This window comes from Myxine glutinosa, chromosome 6 (assembly GCF_964187855.1).
Source record: "Myxine glutinosa chromosome 6, kmMyxGlut1.1, whole genome shotgun sequence".
NCBI classification, from domain to species: domain Eukaryota; kingdom Metazoa; phylum Chordata; class Myxini; order Myxiniformes; family Myxinidae; genus Myxine; species Myxine glutinosa.
Window position 1 is genome coordinate 60,443,154 of NC_136266.1, and position 17,887 is coordinate 60,461,040.

At 44.4% G+C, this 17,887-nt stretch overlaps 1 protein-coding gene across 1 annotated transcript in view; it reads right to left on the bottom strand.

Moving 5' to 3' along the window:
* Nucleotides 1-16,573, bottom strand: part of LOC137429381 (tudor domain-containing protein 7B-like) — a 36,494-nt gene extending 19,921 nt beyond the window's left edge. Inside the window, exons 1-2 of the mRNA XM_078781033.1 lie at nt 15,824-16,573; nt 15,068-15,182 (exon numbers count right to left, since the gene is read on the bottom strand). Of these exons, the coding sequence (XP_078637159.1) occupies nt 15,068-15,182; nt 15,824-16,024 (316 nt within the window). The 5' untranslated portion in view covers nt 16,025-16,573. The remainder of the gene's footprint in view (nt 1-15,067; nt 15,183-15,823) is intronic.
* Nucleotides 16,574-17,887: the final 1,314 nt, after the last annotated feature.

The following is a 17,887-nucleotide window of genomic DNA, read 5'->3' on the forward strand; positions in this document are numbered from 1 at the left end:
AAAAGGTGCCTGAGTTAATAATGGTCAGAAGATAAATGAAATTTAATTAATTAAATAAGTACTTAATTAAACGCTAATAATTAAATAACTCCTCAATTAATTGATTATTCAAAAAACAAAAAATACCGTATTTGACAAAGGACTTGCTCACTACTGTGCCGAAATTTCAGCTTCCTAGCTCAAAGGATGGCTGAGATATCGTCCGGACAACCAAGAAAACAAGAAAACAAACAAGAAACCAGAGTGAAAACTGAGTACAGTGGAACCTCTAAATCCGAATTTAATTCGTTCCAGCGGCAGTTCGGATTGGGAAAAGTTCGGAATTAGAAACTATTTTCCTCATAAGAAATAATGGAAAGTGAATTAATCCGTTCCTGGACCCCAAAAACCCATTATCAAGACACTGTTAACTGCAAATACACATGATTCAAGGTAAAATAAGATGAGTAAATGCCCTAAATATCAACTAATAATAATAATAAAAACAAGAAGTAAATGTACTAACATGAAAATAACTGCATTTACCTTCGTGGAGAGTTCTGATGGTGCATGTGGAGGCTGGAGAGGAGGAAGGAGGGAGAGGGTTTTATTGCTTGGAAGGTGAGGCACCTTCCAAGCTAACATCAGATGACTTGACTTACGGTGTTTGCTCTCTTTGTCTCTTAACACCACTTGTAGAGGGTTGGGGCTCACTAGGCTTGCTTTCTTTAGAGAACCACCTCTCCAAAGTTGCCTGGTGTTGGCGACTTTTCTTAATTTTTCTGAAGTGGTCAATCACATCGTCACTGAACAAGTTAATGCTCCTGTTAACCACTGCTTTAATAGGGTGCCACTTTTCAACAATGGCCTGTGTTTTAGACCAATGGAAGCACAGTTCTCTAATTTCAGCACTGGAAATATGAACGACGCTCGCGGCGGGAAATATGAACGACGCTAACGCTATGTTGGCGGTTCGGTTATAGAAATACATTCGGAATTAGGGACAAAATTTTCTCGAATTTACGGTTCGGAATTAGAGTAGTTCGAGATGAGGGGCGTTCGGAATTAGGGGTCACTACTGTACTCTCTTTCAGCGTGCGTCACTGCCGAGCCCCCTTCGGTGCCCGGCAATGACGATTTGCAATGCCTGGAGGTGGCATAGGAAAGGAGCGGTGTACAACAAACAACCAGAGTGAAAACTGAGTACTCTCTTTCAGTGTGCGTCACTGCCGAGCCCCCTTTGGTGCCCGGCAATGACGATTTGCAATGCCTGGAGATGGCATAGGAAAGGAGCGGTGTACAACAAACAAGTACAGATACATTCAAAGTACACCGCCCCCATGCCAAATAATTAAATATCCTACAGCGCGGCATTGCCGGGGCGCCTCTGGCGCCTGGCAATACCGCAGTGCAGCTCATAGAGGCTGCATTGGGAGGGAAAGGTGTACACTAATTGATTGATAATTGTATAATTAAAATCAATAAAAGATTATCACAAAATATTTTCATAATCAATTGGCTAATAGCATAACTAAACCACGAGTGCTTCATCCGAAGATGTATCTTTTAGAAATTTAATTAAATAAGTCATTAATAAAAAATGAAATAATTAATTGATTAATCAATAAATAATTAATCGATTAATCAATAAATAATTAATCGATTAAATGATTTATCAATAAATCAAAAATATCCTTGATAGCCACATCACTTGGTCACTGTCATGTCCAAATATTAGCTTCCCAGCTCAAAAGGTGCCTGAGATATTGGCCGAATGAGAAAGAAAAGAAATAAATGATTCATAATGAAAATAAAAAAATAATAATCATAAAAAAATTAAATTATCAATCAATTCGGTCAGAGAACACACAAACCACCACCATTTCATCAGAATCTGTAACTTAAAAAAAAAAAAAATTTAGTCATTAATCGAATAATTAAATAATTAATCGATTAATTGATTAATTAATAAATCAAAAATAGCCTTTGCAGCCGAAGCACGTGGTCATTGGCATGTCCAAATATCAGCTTCCTAACTCAAAAGGTGCCTGAGTTAATGGTCAGAAGAGAAAGGAAATTTGATTAATCAAATAAGTACTTAATTAATCGCTAATAATTAAATAACTCCTCAATTTATTGATTGATCAAAAAACAAAAAATACCGTTTTTGACAAAGGACTTGCTCACTATTGTGCCAAAATTTCAGCTTCCTATCTCAAAGGATGGCTGAGATATAGCCCAGACAAACAAACAAACAAACAAGCAAGCAAGAAAACAAACAAACAACCAGAGTGAAAACTGAGTACTCCCTTTCAGCGCGCGTCACTGCCGAGCCCCCTTTGGTGCCCGGCAATGACGATTTGCAATGCCTGGAGATGGCATAGGAAAGGTGCGGTGTACAACAAACAAACAAGAAAAAAAACAAGTGCACATACATTCAGAGTACACCGCCCCCATGCCAAATAATTAAATATCCTACAGCGCGGCCTTTGGCGCCCGGCAATACCGCAGTGCAGCTCATAGAGGCTGCATTGGGAGGGAGAGGTGTACCCTAATTGATTGATTAATTGTATAACAAGTACAAATACATTCAAAGTACACCGCCCCATGCCAAATAATTAAATATGCTGCAGCGCGGCATTGCCGGGGCGCCTCCGGCGCCCGGCAATACCGCAGTGCAGCTCATTGAGGCTGCATTGGGAGGGAGAGGTGTACACTAATTGATTGATTAATTGTATAATTAAAATCAATAAAAGATTATCACAAAATATTTTCATAATCAATTGGCTAATCGCATAACTAAACCACTAGTGTTTCATCCGAAGATGTATCTTTTAGAAATTTAATTAAATAAGTCATTTATAAAAAATTAAATAATTAATTGATTACTCAATAAATAATTTATCGATTAATCAATAAATAATTAATAGATGAAATGATTAATCAATAAATCAAAAATATCCTTGATAGCCACATCACTTGGTCACTCATGTCCAAATATTAGCTTCCCAGCTCAAAAGGTGCCTGAGATATTGGCCAAATGAGAAAGAAAATAAATAAATGATTAATAATGAAAATAAATAAATAATAATCATAAAAAAATTAAATTATTAATCAATTTGGTCACAGAACACATAAACTACCACTATTTCATCAGAATCTGTAACTTAAAAAAAAAAAAAAATTTGGGTCATTAATCGAATAATTAAATAATTAATCGATTCATTGATTAATTAATAAATCAAAAATATCCTTTGCAGCCAAATCACCTGGTCATTGGCATGTCCAAATATGAGCTTCCTAACTCAAAAGGTGCCTGAGTTAATGGTCAGAAGAGAAAGGAAATTTGATTAATTAAATAAGTACTTAATTTTTTTTTTTTTTTTTTTGTATACAAGATCGAGGCTCGTGAAAGAGCGAACATTAATCACACAGAAAGACAAACCGACATATAAAACATATAACATCGGGAGCGGAAGACAAGATGGGGAGAGAGGGGGAAGGACACAAACACAACATTTGAGAGCAGGGACCGAGAGACATGGAGACATCGAGAGATCTGAGAGAGGGCGAGGGCTTTGGGGGGGGGGGGGCATGGGAAGGGGGCGGTGGGAGAGGTATAAAACATATGGACACTGCCAGGACTTCCAGGAAAGAAGTTGGAATTTCAAACAAGGTGGATCTGGGGTGAATTAGCGGGGGTAGAAAAGATCAAGGTTTTGGATGGGGGAAGATAAGAGATGGTGGTGAATAGCTGTTTTAAAGACCTGGAGGGAGGAGTGGGATTGAAGGGAGTGTGGGAGTTTGTTCCAGAGGCGGGAGAAAAGAGGAATGAAGGAGTGAAGGTGAGCAGAGAGTCGAGATTTTGGCAGTTTAACCATCAGAGGCTTGCTGGCAGATCTTGTGCGACCTGTAGGAATATTTGGGGGACAGAGCACAGAGAGAGCTGGGGGAGCAAGGCCGGAGAGGAGTCGGTAGAAGACAGAAAGACCACCTACCTGCCTGCGGTGAGTGGGTGAAAGGCCCTCAGAGATAGCTTCATCGCGGGAGATTCCAATGATTCTGAAAGTTTTGGTTTCAACAGCGTGAAGCCGAGCTAGGTGTGAGGCAGCAGCACCAGCCCATAGGGGAGAACAGTATTCCATTGAGCTGCGGATGAAAACCTTGCATGTGGTGAGGAGCTCAGGTGTGCCTAGGAAGGACTTCGCACGACGGAGGATGCCCAGTCGGCGACTGGCTTTGCAGGCCAGCTTGGAAATGTGGTTTTCCCAAGAAAGATCATGGCAGATAGTGAGACCCAAAAGCTTGAGCGACAGAACTTCTTGGAGAGGATTGTTGAGAAAGTAGATGGGAGGGTTGTCCAGTCGATCTTTTCGGAGAGACATAGTAAGAGTGTGAGATTTGTCAGGATTGAAAGACATGTTCCACTTGTTTGACCAGTCTGTGATTTTGTCCAGGTCTTCAGAGAGTGAGGAGGCTGCAGACTGCCGATCTGAGGGAAGAGGAATGGAGCGGCAGAGAGTGGAGTCATCAGCAAAGAGATAGAGAGGATTTTCCAGAGAGTCGGAGAGATCATTGATAAAGACCAGAAAAAGCACAGGGCCCAGCACACTGCCTTGGGGAACTCCAGCCTGAACAGGAAGGGGAGATGAGAGAAATCCATTCAGGGCCACACGTTGACTACGACCAGAGAGGAAGTCCGCAAGCCATGCATGGAGATTTCCATGGATACCATAGGAGTAGAGTTTGGTGAGCAGAGCTGGGTGCCAGACCGTATCGAAGGCACGTGATATGTCGAGGGAGACAGCTCTAATTTCCTGTTTGGCATTGAGGACCTCCATCCATTGTTGAGACAGGAGAAGCAGCATGTCCAGAGTAGAGTGACCTGGTCTGAATCCAAATTGATGATCAGAGATCAAGCCATTGGAGAAGAGGAAAGATTTCATATCCGAAGCAATGATGGATTCCATGACTTTGCTGATAATTGGGAGCAGGCTGATTGGTCTGTAGTTAAAAGGATCTGTTTTTGCACCTTTTTTGTGAAAAGCGGTAATGTTTGCTGATTTCCAGGATGCTGGCAGATGACCTTGAGCAAAAGATAGGGTGAAAAGAACAGAGAGAGGGTGAGATAGAGTGGCAAAGCAGGATTTTAGGACCCGTGGGCTGATGCCGTCTGGTCCAGTTGCAGAATCAGAGTCGAGGTTAGACAAAAACTCCTCCACCTTGTCAGGAGAGAAGGACACAGAGTCCAGGAGCAGTTGGGTTCGACTGGGAAAGGTGGGAACAGAGAGAGATGGGTTTGGGACTAAAGATTTTGAGGCAAACACAGAGTTGAGGCATTCGGCTTTGTCACGTGCGATGTCAACTGTGTGGCCATTTGAGGTAAGGGAGGGGATGGAGGGGGAACAAACACCAGAAACGGATTTGACCAGATGCCACCAGGATTTGGAGGAAGGAGACAGGTTTGAGAGTTCGTTCTTGAGTGAGGAGAGATAGTGCTTCCTGGCACTCCTGAGGGTAGACACACACTTGTTCCGAGCTTGGTGGAAGGAACTGAGATTGCCTTCAGTTGGATTAGTCTTCCAAGAGGCAAAGGCAAGTTGTTTCAGGGCAACTGCCTCACCACAAGATTCGGTGTACCATGGACGGGAGGAAGGGTAAGACAACTGAAGACGAGATGGGATAAATCTGTGCATGAGAGAGATCAGTTTGCTTTGGAAGAATTCCCAGGAAGAATTGATGTCAGAGGCAGTGGAGATGGGAGACCAATCCAGACGATTGATGGCTGCTTGAAGCCCGTCCCAGTCGGCCTGAGTGAAATGCCAGACTCTTTGACGCTGAGGAGGCTCTCTGAGAATGGCCAGAGAGATGTCCAGTTTGACAAGCACATGATGAGAAGAACCGATTGGAGCAGAAGAAGAGCATCAGACATTAGCAGGGAAGTTTGTCATAACCAAGTCTAGAAGAGAAGAAACTCCATTGGCTGAGATCCGGGTCGGGAAATTGACAGATTGTGTCAATCCCAGTGAGTCACAGAAGTCCTTTGCTGAGGTGCCATGACTGGTGAGAGAGGAACCCACACCCAACCAGGTGGCATGATGAGAGTTGAAGTCACCACATATGAGGAAGAGAGAGTTGGGATGAGTGGATAGAAGTTGGTCCATGTTGTCAGAGAGTGAAATGTAAATTGAGTCATCACTGTTTGGGGGACGGTACAGAACACATATGAACAAAAGGTGGGAGCGGAGAGGAAGCCGTAGCCAGAGGTACTCCTGGGGGTGAGGAGGAGAGAGGGCAGTGCAAGGAGAATGAGGAAGAGAGTTTTTGATAAAGATAGCCACCCCACCACCAGGACGAGGCTCAGGTCTATCATACCGGAAGAGGGAGTAACCAGGAAGAGATATTGAGGAATCAGAGACATCTTGAAGGAGGAAAGTCTCTGTTAAGCAGATCAAGTCTGGATTGTCAAAAGCAACCTGTATGGAGAGATCAGTCAGGTTTGAGCGAAGGCCCCGGATGTTTGAGGTCCATACCGTTAAAGAAGAGAGAGGGGGAGCATCGGGTACAGGACAGGGGAGGGGAGGAGTAGGGTAAGATGAAGGATGAGAGGGGGAGGTAGGGAGAGCAGTTGATAGTGTGTCAGAGATTACAGAAGAGTTCCAAGAAAAGGAAGGATGAGGAGGATGAAAGGTTTGGTGGTGAAGGGATGAGGCAGAGTGAGGGGTTGTTTGAGGGGGGGCATGGGACAGTAGAAGGTTGGGGGGGGGGGTGGAGGCATGAGATAGAAGGGAGACGAGGTGGGGAGGAGGCAACTTTGAGGAGGGGGGAGGAGGGAGAATTTGAGAGGAATGGTATGGGGGGAGATTTGAATGGGAGGAGTTGGGGGGGAGTTTTGAAGGGGAGGAGTGAGGCGGGAGTTTAGGAGGGGAGGGGCAAGGGGGGAGTTTAGGAGGGGAGGGGCAAGGGGGGAGTCTAGTAGTGGAGGGGCAAGGGGGGAGTTTAGGAGTGTAGGGGCAAGGGGGGGGGATTTGGAGGGGAGGGGCAAGGGAGGAGTTTATGAGGGGAAGGGCAAGGGGGGAGTTCAGGAGCGGAGGGGCAAGGGGGGGGATTTGGAGGGGAGGGGCAAGGGGGGACTTTAGGAGGGGAAGGGCAGGGGGGGGAGTTCAGGAGTGGAGGGGCAAGGGGGGAGTTTAAGAGTGGAGGGGAAAGGGGGGAGTTTAGGAGTGTAGGTGCAAGGGGGGGGATTTGGAGGGGAGGGGCAAGAGGGGAGTTTAGAAAGTGGATGATTAATGAAAGACGAACATTGATAACAAATTGGGTTTGTTGTGATTTTCAAGTTAGCAATCCGATTCAGAACGATGGAGGAGGGATGGAATGAATGTGAATTTAGACCATGTAGTGAGGGAGACGTATAAGATATTGAATTTCTTTTTTTTGACGTGGAATGAGTTGGAGAGGAAATTGAGAAAAGCCTTTTAAATAGGAAGAAAAACGGCGTGTTGTAATATACCACTGAATAAACCACTGAAGGGGAAAGGTTAAACATATTTAAAATAATATTTAAACAGAACCGTGAACAATCTTATATGCACAAAATACCAACGGGGGGAGGGCCGAGAGGGACCACCACGAGTCACGTGAACAGGGCAAAAGGTGGATGGCAAGGAGATAATGGGGGCGGGGCGAAAAGCACCGCGATACACCTGGACAGAAAGTACAGGATGAGACAACGGCACACGTGGAGAAAGGAAAAATAAATGTTTTTTTGTTTGTTTTTTTTGGGGGGGGGTGGGTGGGGTGGGGTGGGGATTTAAAACGTTAGACAGAGTATTACGTTCGGTGTAGAAGGGAAAAACTGAGAGCCAAGCAAAACACGATGTAGGGGACTTAAGTTAACAAACACCGACAGGGGTACAAGGCCGCACACGAGGCGCAGAACAGGATTAATTAATTACGAGTTACAGGAAATTCAAACCAAAACTAACTATAAACAAACAATAAAGCATGGACGATAAAGTAACGAGTTGAAATTTGACAAACACACGAATGAAAAAATAACCACTTTGGATGCCCGGAGAGAAACCAAGCCTCCAGGTCGGAAGCTTCAACAACTAGACCGCGTGGCCGCGCGCGGCACGAGATACTCGACTATTTTTTACAGGTATGAAAGATTAACCCCGATAAAACTACCGAGGGACACTTAAAAGGTACACACACGGAAGATAAACAGTTTAGACAAGAATACAAATGTGACAATGACTTAGCTTCGAGCGTGCGTGAAGATCGTGGAACAGCTTCGAAAATCCGTGACCGCCCCGATCGAGATCTCGCGAGATCTTAATTAATCGCTAATAATTAAATAACTCCTCAATTTATTGATTAATCAAAAAAAAAAATACCGTTTTTGACAAAGGACTTGCTCACTATTGAGGAGCCACTATTGAGGAGCCATTGAAACCACTGTGCCGAAATTTCAGCTTCCTAGCTTAAAGGATGGCTGAGATATCGTCCGGACAAACAAACAAGAAAGCAAGAAAGCAAGAAAGCAAGAAAGCAAGAAAGAAAACAAGAAAGAAACCAGAGTGAAAACTGAGTACTCTCTTTCAGCGTGCGTCACTGCCGAGCCCCCTTTGGTGCCCGGCAATGACGATTTGCAATGCCTGGAGATGGCATAGGAAAGGAGCGGTGTACAATTAAAATCAATAAAAGATTATCACAAAATATTTTCTTAATCAATTGGCTAATAGCATAACTAAACCACTATAGGCCTCAAGGCCTGAAATAGTGCCAAAAAAATGAGTTTCGTTCCGAAATCGTGGGACTACGATTTCCATGCATTTTCTTATTGTATGTAACATGCCTGACCTTGTGTTAAAAGTTTAACTCTGAAATCCTGCCAGTTTCCGTGAACGGCCACGTCAAACTAGGTCAGGTAGAGTCAAAAAGGAGGATTTTTAGTTGCGGTGCCGACTTTGCGGCGTGGAATCTCCATTAGTACATATAATTCAGCCTAGGAATTTATGCTTGGCACAGACCTCCCATGGTTCTGTGGCCCTGTCAGTTTCGAAGGCTCTTACTTACGCATTCATCATACAGCGGAAATGTAAAAAATGTACTTTTGTCGTACATACCTACTGTAAAATTCAATGAATTTCTCCGAAATTAACCCAAAATATTTTCGAAACCATCAGAGATATCCTCTCGAAAATGGGTAAGCTTGGCATATGGAAGGGATACTGCTTATTGACGACGTTTCGTGGTTGCCTGGAAAACAACGGATGAAGGGGGCGACACTAAAAATGCCTCCAGATGCATATGGGGACCGCATGATGACCAGGGATAGCATCGTGAATGTCGAGTAGGGAAGCTTGGTATTATGGTCGGCGGTATGAATCTGATGAATACATGATAATCCATTGATACAATAAGTATCAATCCATAGATAATAATAAGGCACACACCTGAAGTAAAGCGCATGATAGTTTATTCACCGTCGTGTCAATTCCAATACGCAAAGATACAGGCTTCGATGTATGCGAAAATTCTGAATGTCCACGGGCTCAAGTAGCACAAATCTTCTTAAAATTTCAAAGCAATCGGATGAAAATTGAGGATTTTAGAAATTCGACAAAGTTGGTGAACTTTGGCCTATGTTGACCTATTGACCTTTTGATCCCAAAAACAATAAGCTTCTTGCTTATGATCAACTCTACCATTTGGTGAAATTTCATGAAGATCGGTTGAAAATTGTGACCTGTAGGCGCCTGACTGACAGACAGACAGACAGACAGACAAACAGACAGACAGACAAACAGACAGACAGACAAACAGACAGACAGAAAAACAGACAGACAGAAAAACAGACAGACAGAAAAACAGACAGACAAACAGACAGAATAACGCACAAGATCAAGCAATATACTTGAAAAATCTCAGGTAGAATTAATCAGCAATTATTTAGCTCAGGTAGAACAGCAAGGTGATCGTGAGTATTTTATTATTAAAATTAGTATACAGTGCACGTTTTTATGCCTCCGCAGGACGGTTGTCCGTCCGGTTGTCGGTCCGTACCAGACTTTCGTTTCCAGAATAACCGCTTATGGGATTGGCTTATTGGTATGAACTGTAATAATTGGTATGATAACAAAATTGGTATGAACTGTAATGCAAAGATGAACTGGTTAGATTTTGGGTTGAAAAGGTCAAAGGGACCATGGTCATGTGACCATGGCCTTTAATTTAAAATCTTGGTTACCACAACTTGTGGACGAGAGAAGGGATTTCAATCAAACTTCACAGTAAATATCGCGGATGCTTCTTCATGGTGGTCGAACCCTTCCCCCTCCTCCCCCCAATACAATTCGGGGACAAAATCTTCCCCATTCTGTCCTGCTGCCCGGATTCGTCAGGTCAGCACTTTATTAGGGTCAGAGTGCCGATTGGTCCCCATGGACCGTCCCTCTCCCTCTTGTCCCTGTTTCTCTCTTTCTCCAACTCTGACGTGGCCCTGACTTCGTGAAGGTGGGTCACACCATCCTAGATGTGGGGGATCTCTGGGTCGTTTCTGGGAGATCGATCCGCTGTCTTTGTGTCACGGGCTTGTTCGAGAGAACTGTCCGAAGTGATACAACAACAACCAAATTTGACACCACAATGGCCTGCCATGCAAAGATGGACAGATTAAATTTTTGGGTGTAACAGGACATGTGCCCTTTGAAAATATTTTTGCAGATCATAACTCGAGTTTGAAACATCTGAGGTTTTACCTCTGTCATGTGACCTTTAATCGAGATCAAACGGAAACAGTGGGTTGACATTGAACGCAGGCAGACGCATATCCAATATCACCCACCGATGCAGACATTGTACAACAGAGCTCGTTTCGTCCCACCCTGCACAATAACTTGGGGTATAATTAGCAGTGTAGGTAGAACCTAGACTCGTGGAGGTAGATCCTAGACTCGTGGAGGTAGATCCTAGACTCGTGGAGGTGTATCCTCGACTCGTGGAGGTAGATCCTAGACTTGTGGAGGTAGATCCTAGACCCGTGGAGGTAGATCCTAGACTCGTGGAGGTAGATCCTAGACTCGGGGAAGTAGATCCTAGACCCGTGGAGGTAGATCCTAGACTCGTGGAGGTAGATCCTAGACTTGTGGAGGTAGATCCTAGACTCGTGGAGGTGTATCGTAGACTTGTGGAGGTGTATCGTAGACTCGTGGAGGTAGATCGTAGACTCGTGGAGGTGTATCGTAGACTCGTGGAGGTGTATCGTAGACTCGTGGAGGTGTATCGTAGACTCATGGAGGTGTATCGTAGACTCGTGGAGGTGTATCGTAGACTCGTGGAGGTGTATCGTGGACTCGTGGAGGTAGATCCTAGACTCGTGGAGGACTGGAGGTGTATCATAGACTCGTGGAGGTGTATCATAGACTCGTGGAGGTAGATCCTATACTCCTGGAGGTGTATCATAGACTCGTGGAGGTGTTGGTGAAGTCGATGTTGACAAGATGCTGGTGTCTGTTGGCAAGATTGTGACACTCACCGTCCAATTGCAGCCACGTCTGCAGGCATTCACGATATTTACTCCATCTAAGAGGCGTAAACGGCGAAGTTATGTCATTCACGACGTGTTCAAAGTGCATGAAGCACTTTAAACGCGATTTTCCCGAGGCCATGACTAAACATTCAGCGCGACATGGGCGCCACCATTTTGTTTGTCATGTGACCCAAGCAAGTGTTCTGATAGGCCTAGATTCAAAATTAGTGCCTTCGATGCAAGACAAAGTAGTGCGACATAAACGCGTGGAAAACTTTCAAACTGGCAGGATCTGTTAGTTAAACTTTTTGTATGTGCTACAACTCGGCACGTACTCAGATTACCAGTGATTATTTTTTAGTTTCTCTGACCTCGGAACGGGATTGAACGATACACGGTGTCAGCTTGAGGCCTACTAGTGCTTCATCCGAAGATGGATCTTTTAGAAATTTAATTTAAAAAGTCATTAATAAAAAATTAAATAATTAATTGATTAATCAATAAATAATTAATCGATTAATCAATAAATAATAAATCGATTAAATGATTAATCAATAAATCAAAAATATCCTTGATACCCACATCACTTGGTCACTGTCATGTCCAAATATGAGCTTCCCAGCTCAAAAGGTGCCTGAGATATTGGCCAAATGAGAAAGAAAATAAATAAATGATTAATAATGAAAATAAATAAATAATAATCATTAAAAAATTAAAGTATTAATCAATTCGGTCACAGAACACATAAACCACCACCATTTCATCAGAATCTGTAACTGATTATTTTTTTTTTTTTAGTAATTAATCGAATAATTAAATAATTAATCGATTAATTGATTCATTAATAAATCAAAAATATCCTTTGCAGCCAAATCACGTGGTCATTGGCATGTCCAAATATCAACTTCCTAACTCAAAAGGTGCCTGAGTTAATGGTCAGAAGAGAAAGGAAATTTGATTAAATAAATAAGTACTTAATTAATCGCTAATAATTAAATAACTCCTCAATTTCTTGATTAATCAAAAAAAAAACACCGTTTTTGACAACGGACTTGCTCACTATTGTGCCGAAATTTCAGCTTCCTAGCTCAAAGGATGGCTGAGATATCGTCTGGACAAACAAACAAGAAAGCAAGAAAACAAGAAAGCAAGAAACCAGAGTGAAAACTGAGTACTCTCTTTCAGCGTGCGTCACTGCCGAGCCCCCTTTGGTGCCCGGCAATGACGATTTGCAATGCCTGGAGATGGCATAGGAAAGGAGCGGTGTACAACAAGAAAGAAACCAGAGTGAAAACTGAGTACTCTCTTTCAGCGTGCGTCACTGCCGAGCCCCCTTTGGTGCCCGGCAATGACGATTTGCAATGCCTGGAGATGGCATAGAAAAGGAGCGGTGTACAACAACAAACTCGATTAAATGCACGATAATGTACAGTACCTGTAATGAGTTTTTTACAGTACAGTAGCTTGTATATTCATATTGAATGGGGCAGATATACCCATAAAGACGTTTGTTGTATTTGGGTGAGCCAAATACAGATAATAAGCAGGTTGCAAAGGTTTAAACATGATAGCATGCGCAAGCTCTCATTACCACAGCACACGCGAGCAAACCACACGGCACACAGAACGGTACACGCGAGCAGACCACACGGCACACAGAACGGCACACGCGAGCAGGCCACACAGCACACAGAACGGTACACGCGAGCAGCCCACACGGCACACAGAACGGTACACGCGAGCAGACCACACGGCACACAGAACGGTACACGCGAGCAGACCACACGGCACACGTGAGCAGACCACACGGCACACAGAACGGTACACGCGAGCAGACCACATGGCACACAGAACAGCACACACGAACAGACCACACGGCACACAGAACGGTACACGCGAGCAGACCACACGGCACACAGAACGGTACACGCGAGCAGGCGACACGGCACACAGAACGGCACACGCGAGCAGACCACACGGCACACAGAACAGCACACACGAACAGACCACACGGCACACAGAACGGTACACGCGAGCAGACCACACGGCACACAGAACGGTACACGCGAGCAGGCGACACGGCACACAGAACGGCACACGCGAGCAGACCACACGGCACACAGAACGGTACACGCGAGCAGACCACACGGCACACAGAACAGCACACACGAACAGACCACACGGCACACAGAACGGTACACGCGAGCAGACCACACGGCACACAGAACGGTACACGCGAGCAGGCGACACGGCACACAAACGGCACACGCGAGCAGACCACACGGCACACAGAACGGTACACGCGAGCAGACCACACGGCACACAGAACAGCACACACGAACAGACCACACGGCACACAGAACGGTACACGCGAGCAGACCACACGGCACACAGAACGGTACACGCGAGCAGACCACACGGCACACAGAACAGCACACACGAACAGACCACACGGCACACAGAACGGTACACGCGAGCAGACCACACGGCACACAGAACGGTACACGCGAGCAGGCGACACGGCACACAGAACGGTACACGCGAGCAGGCGACACGGCACACAGAACGGTACACGTGAGCAGACCACACGGCACACAGAACGGTACACGCGAGCAGACCACACGGCACACAGAACGGTACACGCAAGCAGACAACACGGCACACAGAACGGTACACGCGAGCAGACAACACGGCACACAGAACGGCACACGCGAGCAGACCACACGGCACACAGAACGGTACACGCGAGCAGACCACACGGCACACAGAACGGTACACGCGAGTAGACCACACGGCACACAGAACGGTACACGCGAGTAGGCCACACAGCACACAGAACGGCACACGCGAGCAGGCCACACAGCACACAGAACGGTACACGCGAGCAGGCCACACAGCACACAGAACGGTACACGCGAGCAGGCGACACGGCACACAGAACGGCACACGCGAGCAGGCCACACAGCACACAGAACGGTACACGCGAGCAGGCGACACGGCACATAGAACGGTACACGCGAGTAGGCCACACAGCACACAGAACGGCACACGCGAGTAGGCCACACAGCACAGAGAACGGCACACGCGAGCAGGCCACACAGCACACACACAGAACGGTACACGCGAGCAGACCACACGGCACACAGAACGGTACACGCGAGCAGGCGACACGGCACATGTGAAGCAACATGGGTCCACACGGCACATGTGAAGCAACATGGGTTCACACGGCACATGTGAAGCAACATGGGCCCACACTGCACATGTGAATCAACATGGGTCCACACTGCACATACATGGGCCCACACTGCACATGCGAGCAAATGACCTGTTTACACATTACATGTGAATACACCACAGCACAGGTATACATGTTACAGGTGCAGGAAATATAGGTTTGTGGTGGTGTTCTGTAAAGGTGAAAATTGAACAGTTCATTCAAACAATATTAAACCTTGATCAATTATTCTGGGTCAATGTTGAGCACAAACAGGGTATAAATAACCTCAATCTCAAAGTTAACAATAAAGGAATCAAAAAATTTCAACAAACCTCGATTGGCGACGAGCATTCTTTTGCTAGCATGTTTTAATGAAACCTTCTTCTGCTTCAACATCATGTTTGTCAGGTGTTGAGTTTCCACCGACATGGCACCGTAACATTTAACCTGCAACAAAAGCAGCAGCACGAATTTTGATTCCAAATCAGAGTGAATATAATAATAATAATAACAATAACAATTTGTGATGCGAAAGTTGCATCGAGTAAATGAATGAGAATGAACGAACGAACGTAGATCGACTGAGGTAAATGAATGAATGTCCGAATTTGCCTTTCCCGCCCGACTTGTTCGCCCCACTCACTGAACAACGACAAGACAAATCAACCGCAATACACAAACGTTCAAAGGCGCCATTTTGGAGCAATACACCAGACTTTCTTGGTATACAAAGTCGAGGCTCATAAAATTCGAATTTGTTACAAATTCAAAGCAATTTAAAATTTGCTATTTTTGCGGCAAAACGTTAACTTTATTGCATATAGTCCTCCATACACAAATAATAAAGTATTATATTTATACAAGCAAATAATTCCACAAACGAAACAGTACGTTGCTTGTTGCACCTGTTAGTGTTGCGTCGCAATGGCGGAAAAAAAGAAAAAAAGGTCAGTCATATGAGACTGAAGGTGTTCGATAAAACAACGCGATCGACGAAAAAGAAAACGTTACAAAAGTACAACTACAATAATCAAAATTTGGGAATCAATTGTAATAAAATAAGTAATGTACGGTAATGGAAGTCCAACCTGTCGGTATTTGTCCAAGCGAATGGACACCACGTCGGGCCGGGTCTCCAAGAAAGCCCTCAGGTTGTCGAATCCCAGACTCTTGTACGGGATGGATTTTGCCGTCAACTTGTGGTACTCCTCCTGAAGTTGGTCCAGCAGGACCCCCAGCGGCTTTGTAGCCAAGACAGTCTGTAAGAGTTTGACGACTTGGACTTCCATGTCTTTCTTCCACCTCACTCCTCAGAAATCGCAACGAACGGGAACGAAATAGCCCAATCGCAACAACCGAACGAACGAGAACGAGCGGACAAGAACAAATAAGAGCGGACAAGAACAAATAAGAACGGACAAGAACAAATAAAAACGGACAAGAACAAATAAGAGCGGACAAGAACAAATAAGAGCTGACAAGAACAAATAAGAACGGACAAGAACAAATAAAAACGGACAAGAACAAATAAGAGCGGACAAGAACAAATAAGAGCGGACAAGAACAAATAAGAACGGACAAGAACAAATAAGAACGGACAAGAACAAATAAGAGCGGACAAGAACTGACTCGAACAAATAAGAGCGGACAAGAACTGACTACAACAAATAAGAGCGGACAAGAACTGACTAGAACAAATAAGAACGGACAAGAACAAATAAGAACGGACAAGAACAAATGAAATAAGAACGGACAAGAACGAACTCGAACAAATAAAAACGAACTCGAACAAATAAGAACGGACAAGAACAAATAAGAGCGGACAAGAACAAATAAGAGCGGACAATAACTGACTAGAACAAATAAGAGCGGACAAGTAGCAAGTACTGACTAGAACAAATAAAAACGAACGATACCGAAATACCACAATCGCAAAGAACGAATGACGCAAAAGGACGCAAACGGCCCCTGCATCCACCTTATATAACCATCCGAATTTTCCCCGCCCCTTCCTCTATACCTAATTATAATTAACCTCATACGGAACGCAAAATTATTTTTAAATTAACGTTGGAGTCCGGTCGATGTTGGAATGTAAAATTTTAAATACTTTTTCTGGTAAACGTTGGTTACGATTTTTTTGTAATTCTTCTTCTTCACAAGGTTTCGCCACACAACACAACACAACACAATGATAATACTGCACTGTATTTGTGGAAAATGTGATTTTAAAAAGTTCATGATAAATGTCGTGTCCCGTTGAGACAAATTTGTGAAAGATCACGTGTTCGTATTTGAATCGTATGTTACGATAAACCAGTCACGGGATTTCACTTTACAAACGTTCGTTAAACAACCCAAACTGTTAATCGGAATAAAGCATCGATTTTAATAACAATTATCTGGTGTTTTTATCAGGGCGGGAAATATTTTAAATACAGTAATGAAGAGCTGGGCTCTTGCTTGAGACGGACGAAGTGACGGGCAAGACACAAACTCGTCCGAGAAGATGTTTATTGTAAAAACCAACTCGGGAACTCTCTAAAAAGCCCGTTTATCGGGCTGCATATCTATCTATAATTCCAGTAATCTCTGTGTGTTTGTTTGTACGTTTGTACGTTTGTACGTTTGTACGTTTGTTTGTCTGTGACCGCTGTTTCTCGACAATCACGGGTCCGATATACTTGAAACTTGCCAGGTATATTGCTGGGGACCCGAGGATGTGCCTTTTCAAGGTTTCATATTAATCGGACAATTACTTACCGAGCTATGTCCAAAAAACGATTCAACCAATCAGAGAGCAGCGAGCTATCGCGTGTGCCGAACGTGGCGGACACACTCTGCCTCGGATGGCACATTTGAGAGCGTATTCATTTATTTCACGTTTGCAAACTATGTTGGCGCTATGTTGGCGTTAAACTATGTTTTAAAACTAATAAAAACCCCGGGGGGATTGTCACTGTACTCGCAAGCCGTTCGCCGTTCGCTTTGGCGTTGCGAATGGACCAAAACATTTCATGCACCAAACCATTTCATGTAAAGCGTTCGCCGTTCGCTTTGGCGTTGCGAATGAACCAAAACATTTCATGGACCAAACCATTTCATGTAAATAGAGGGGGGGATATAATTTTAGATATAGATATAGTACGGGC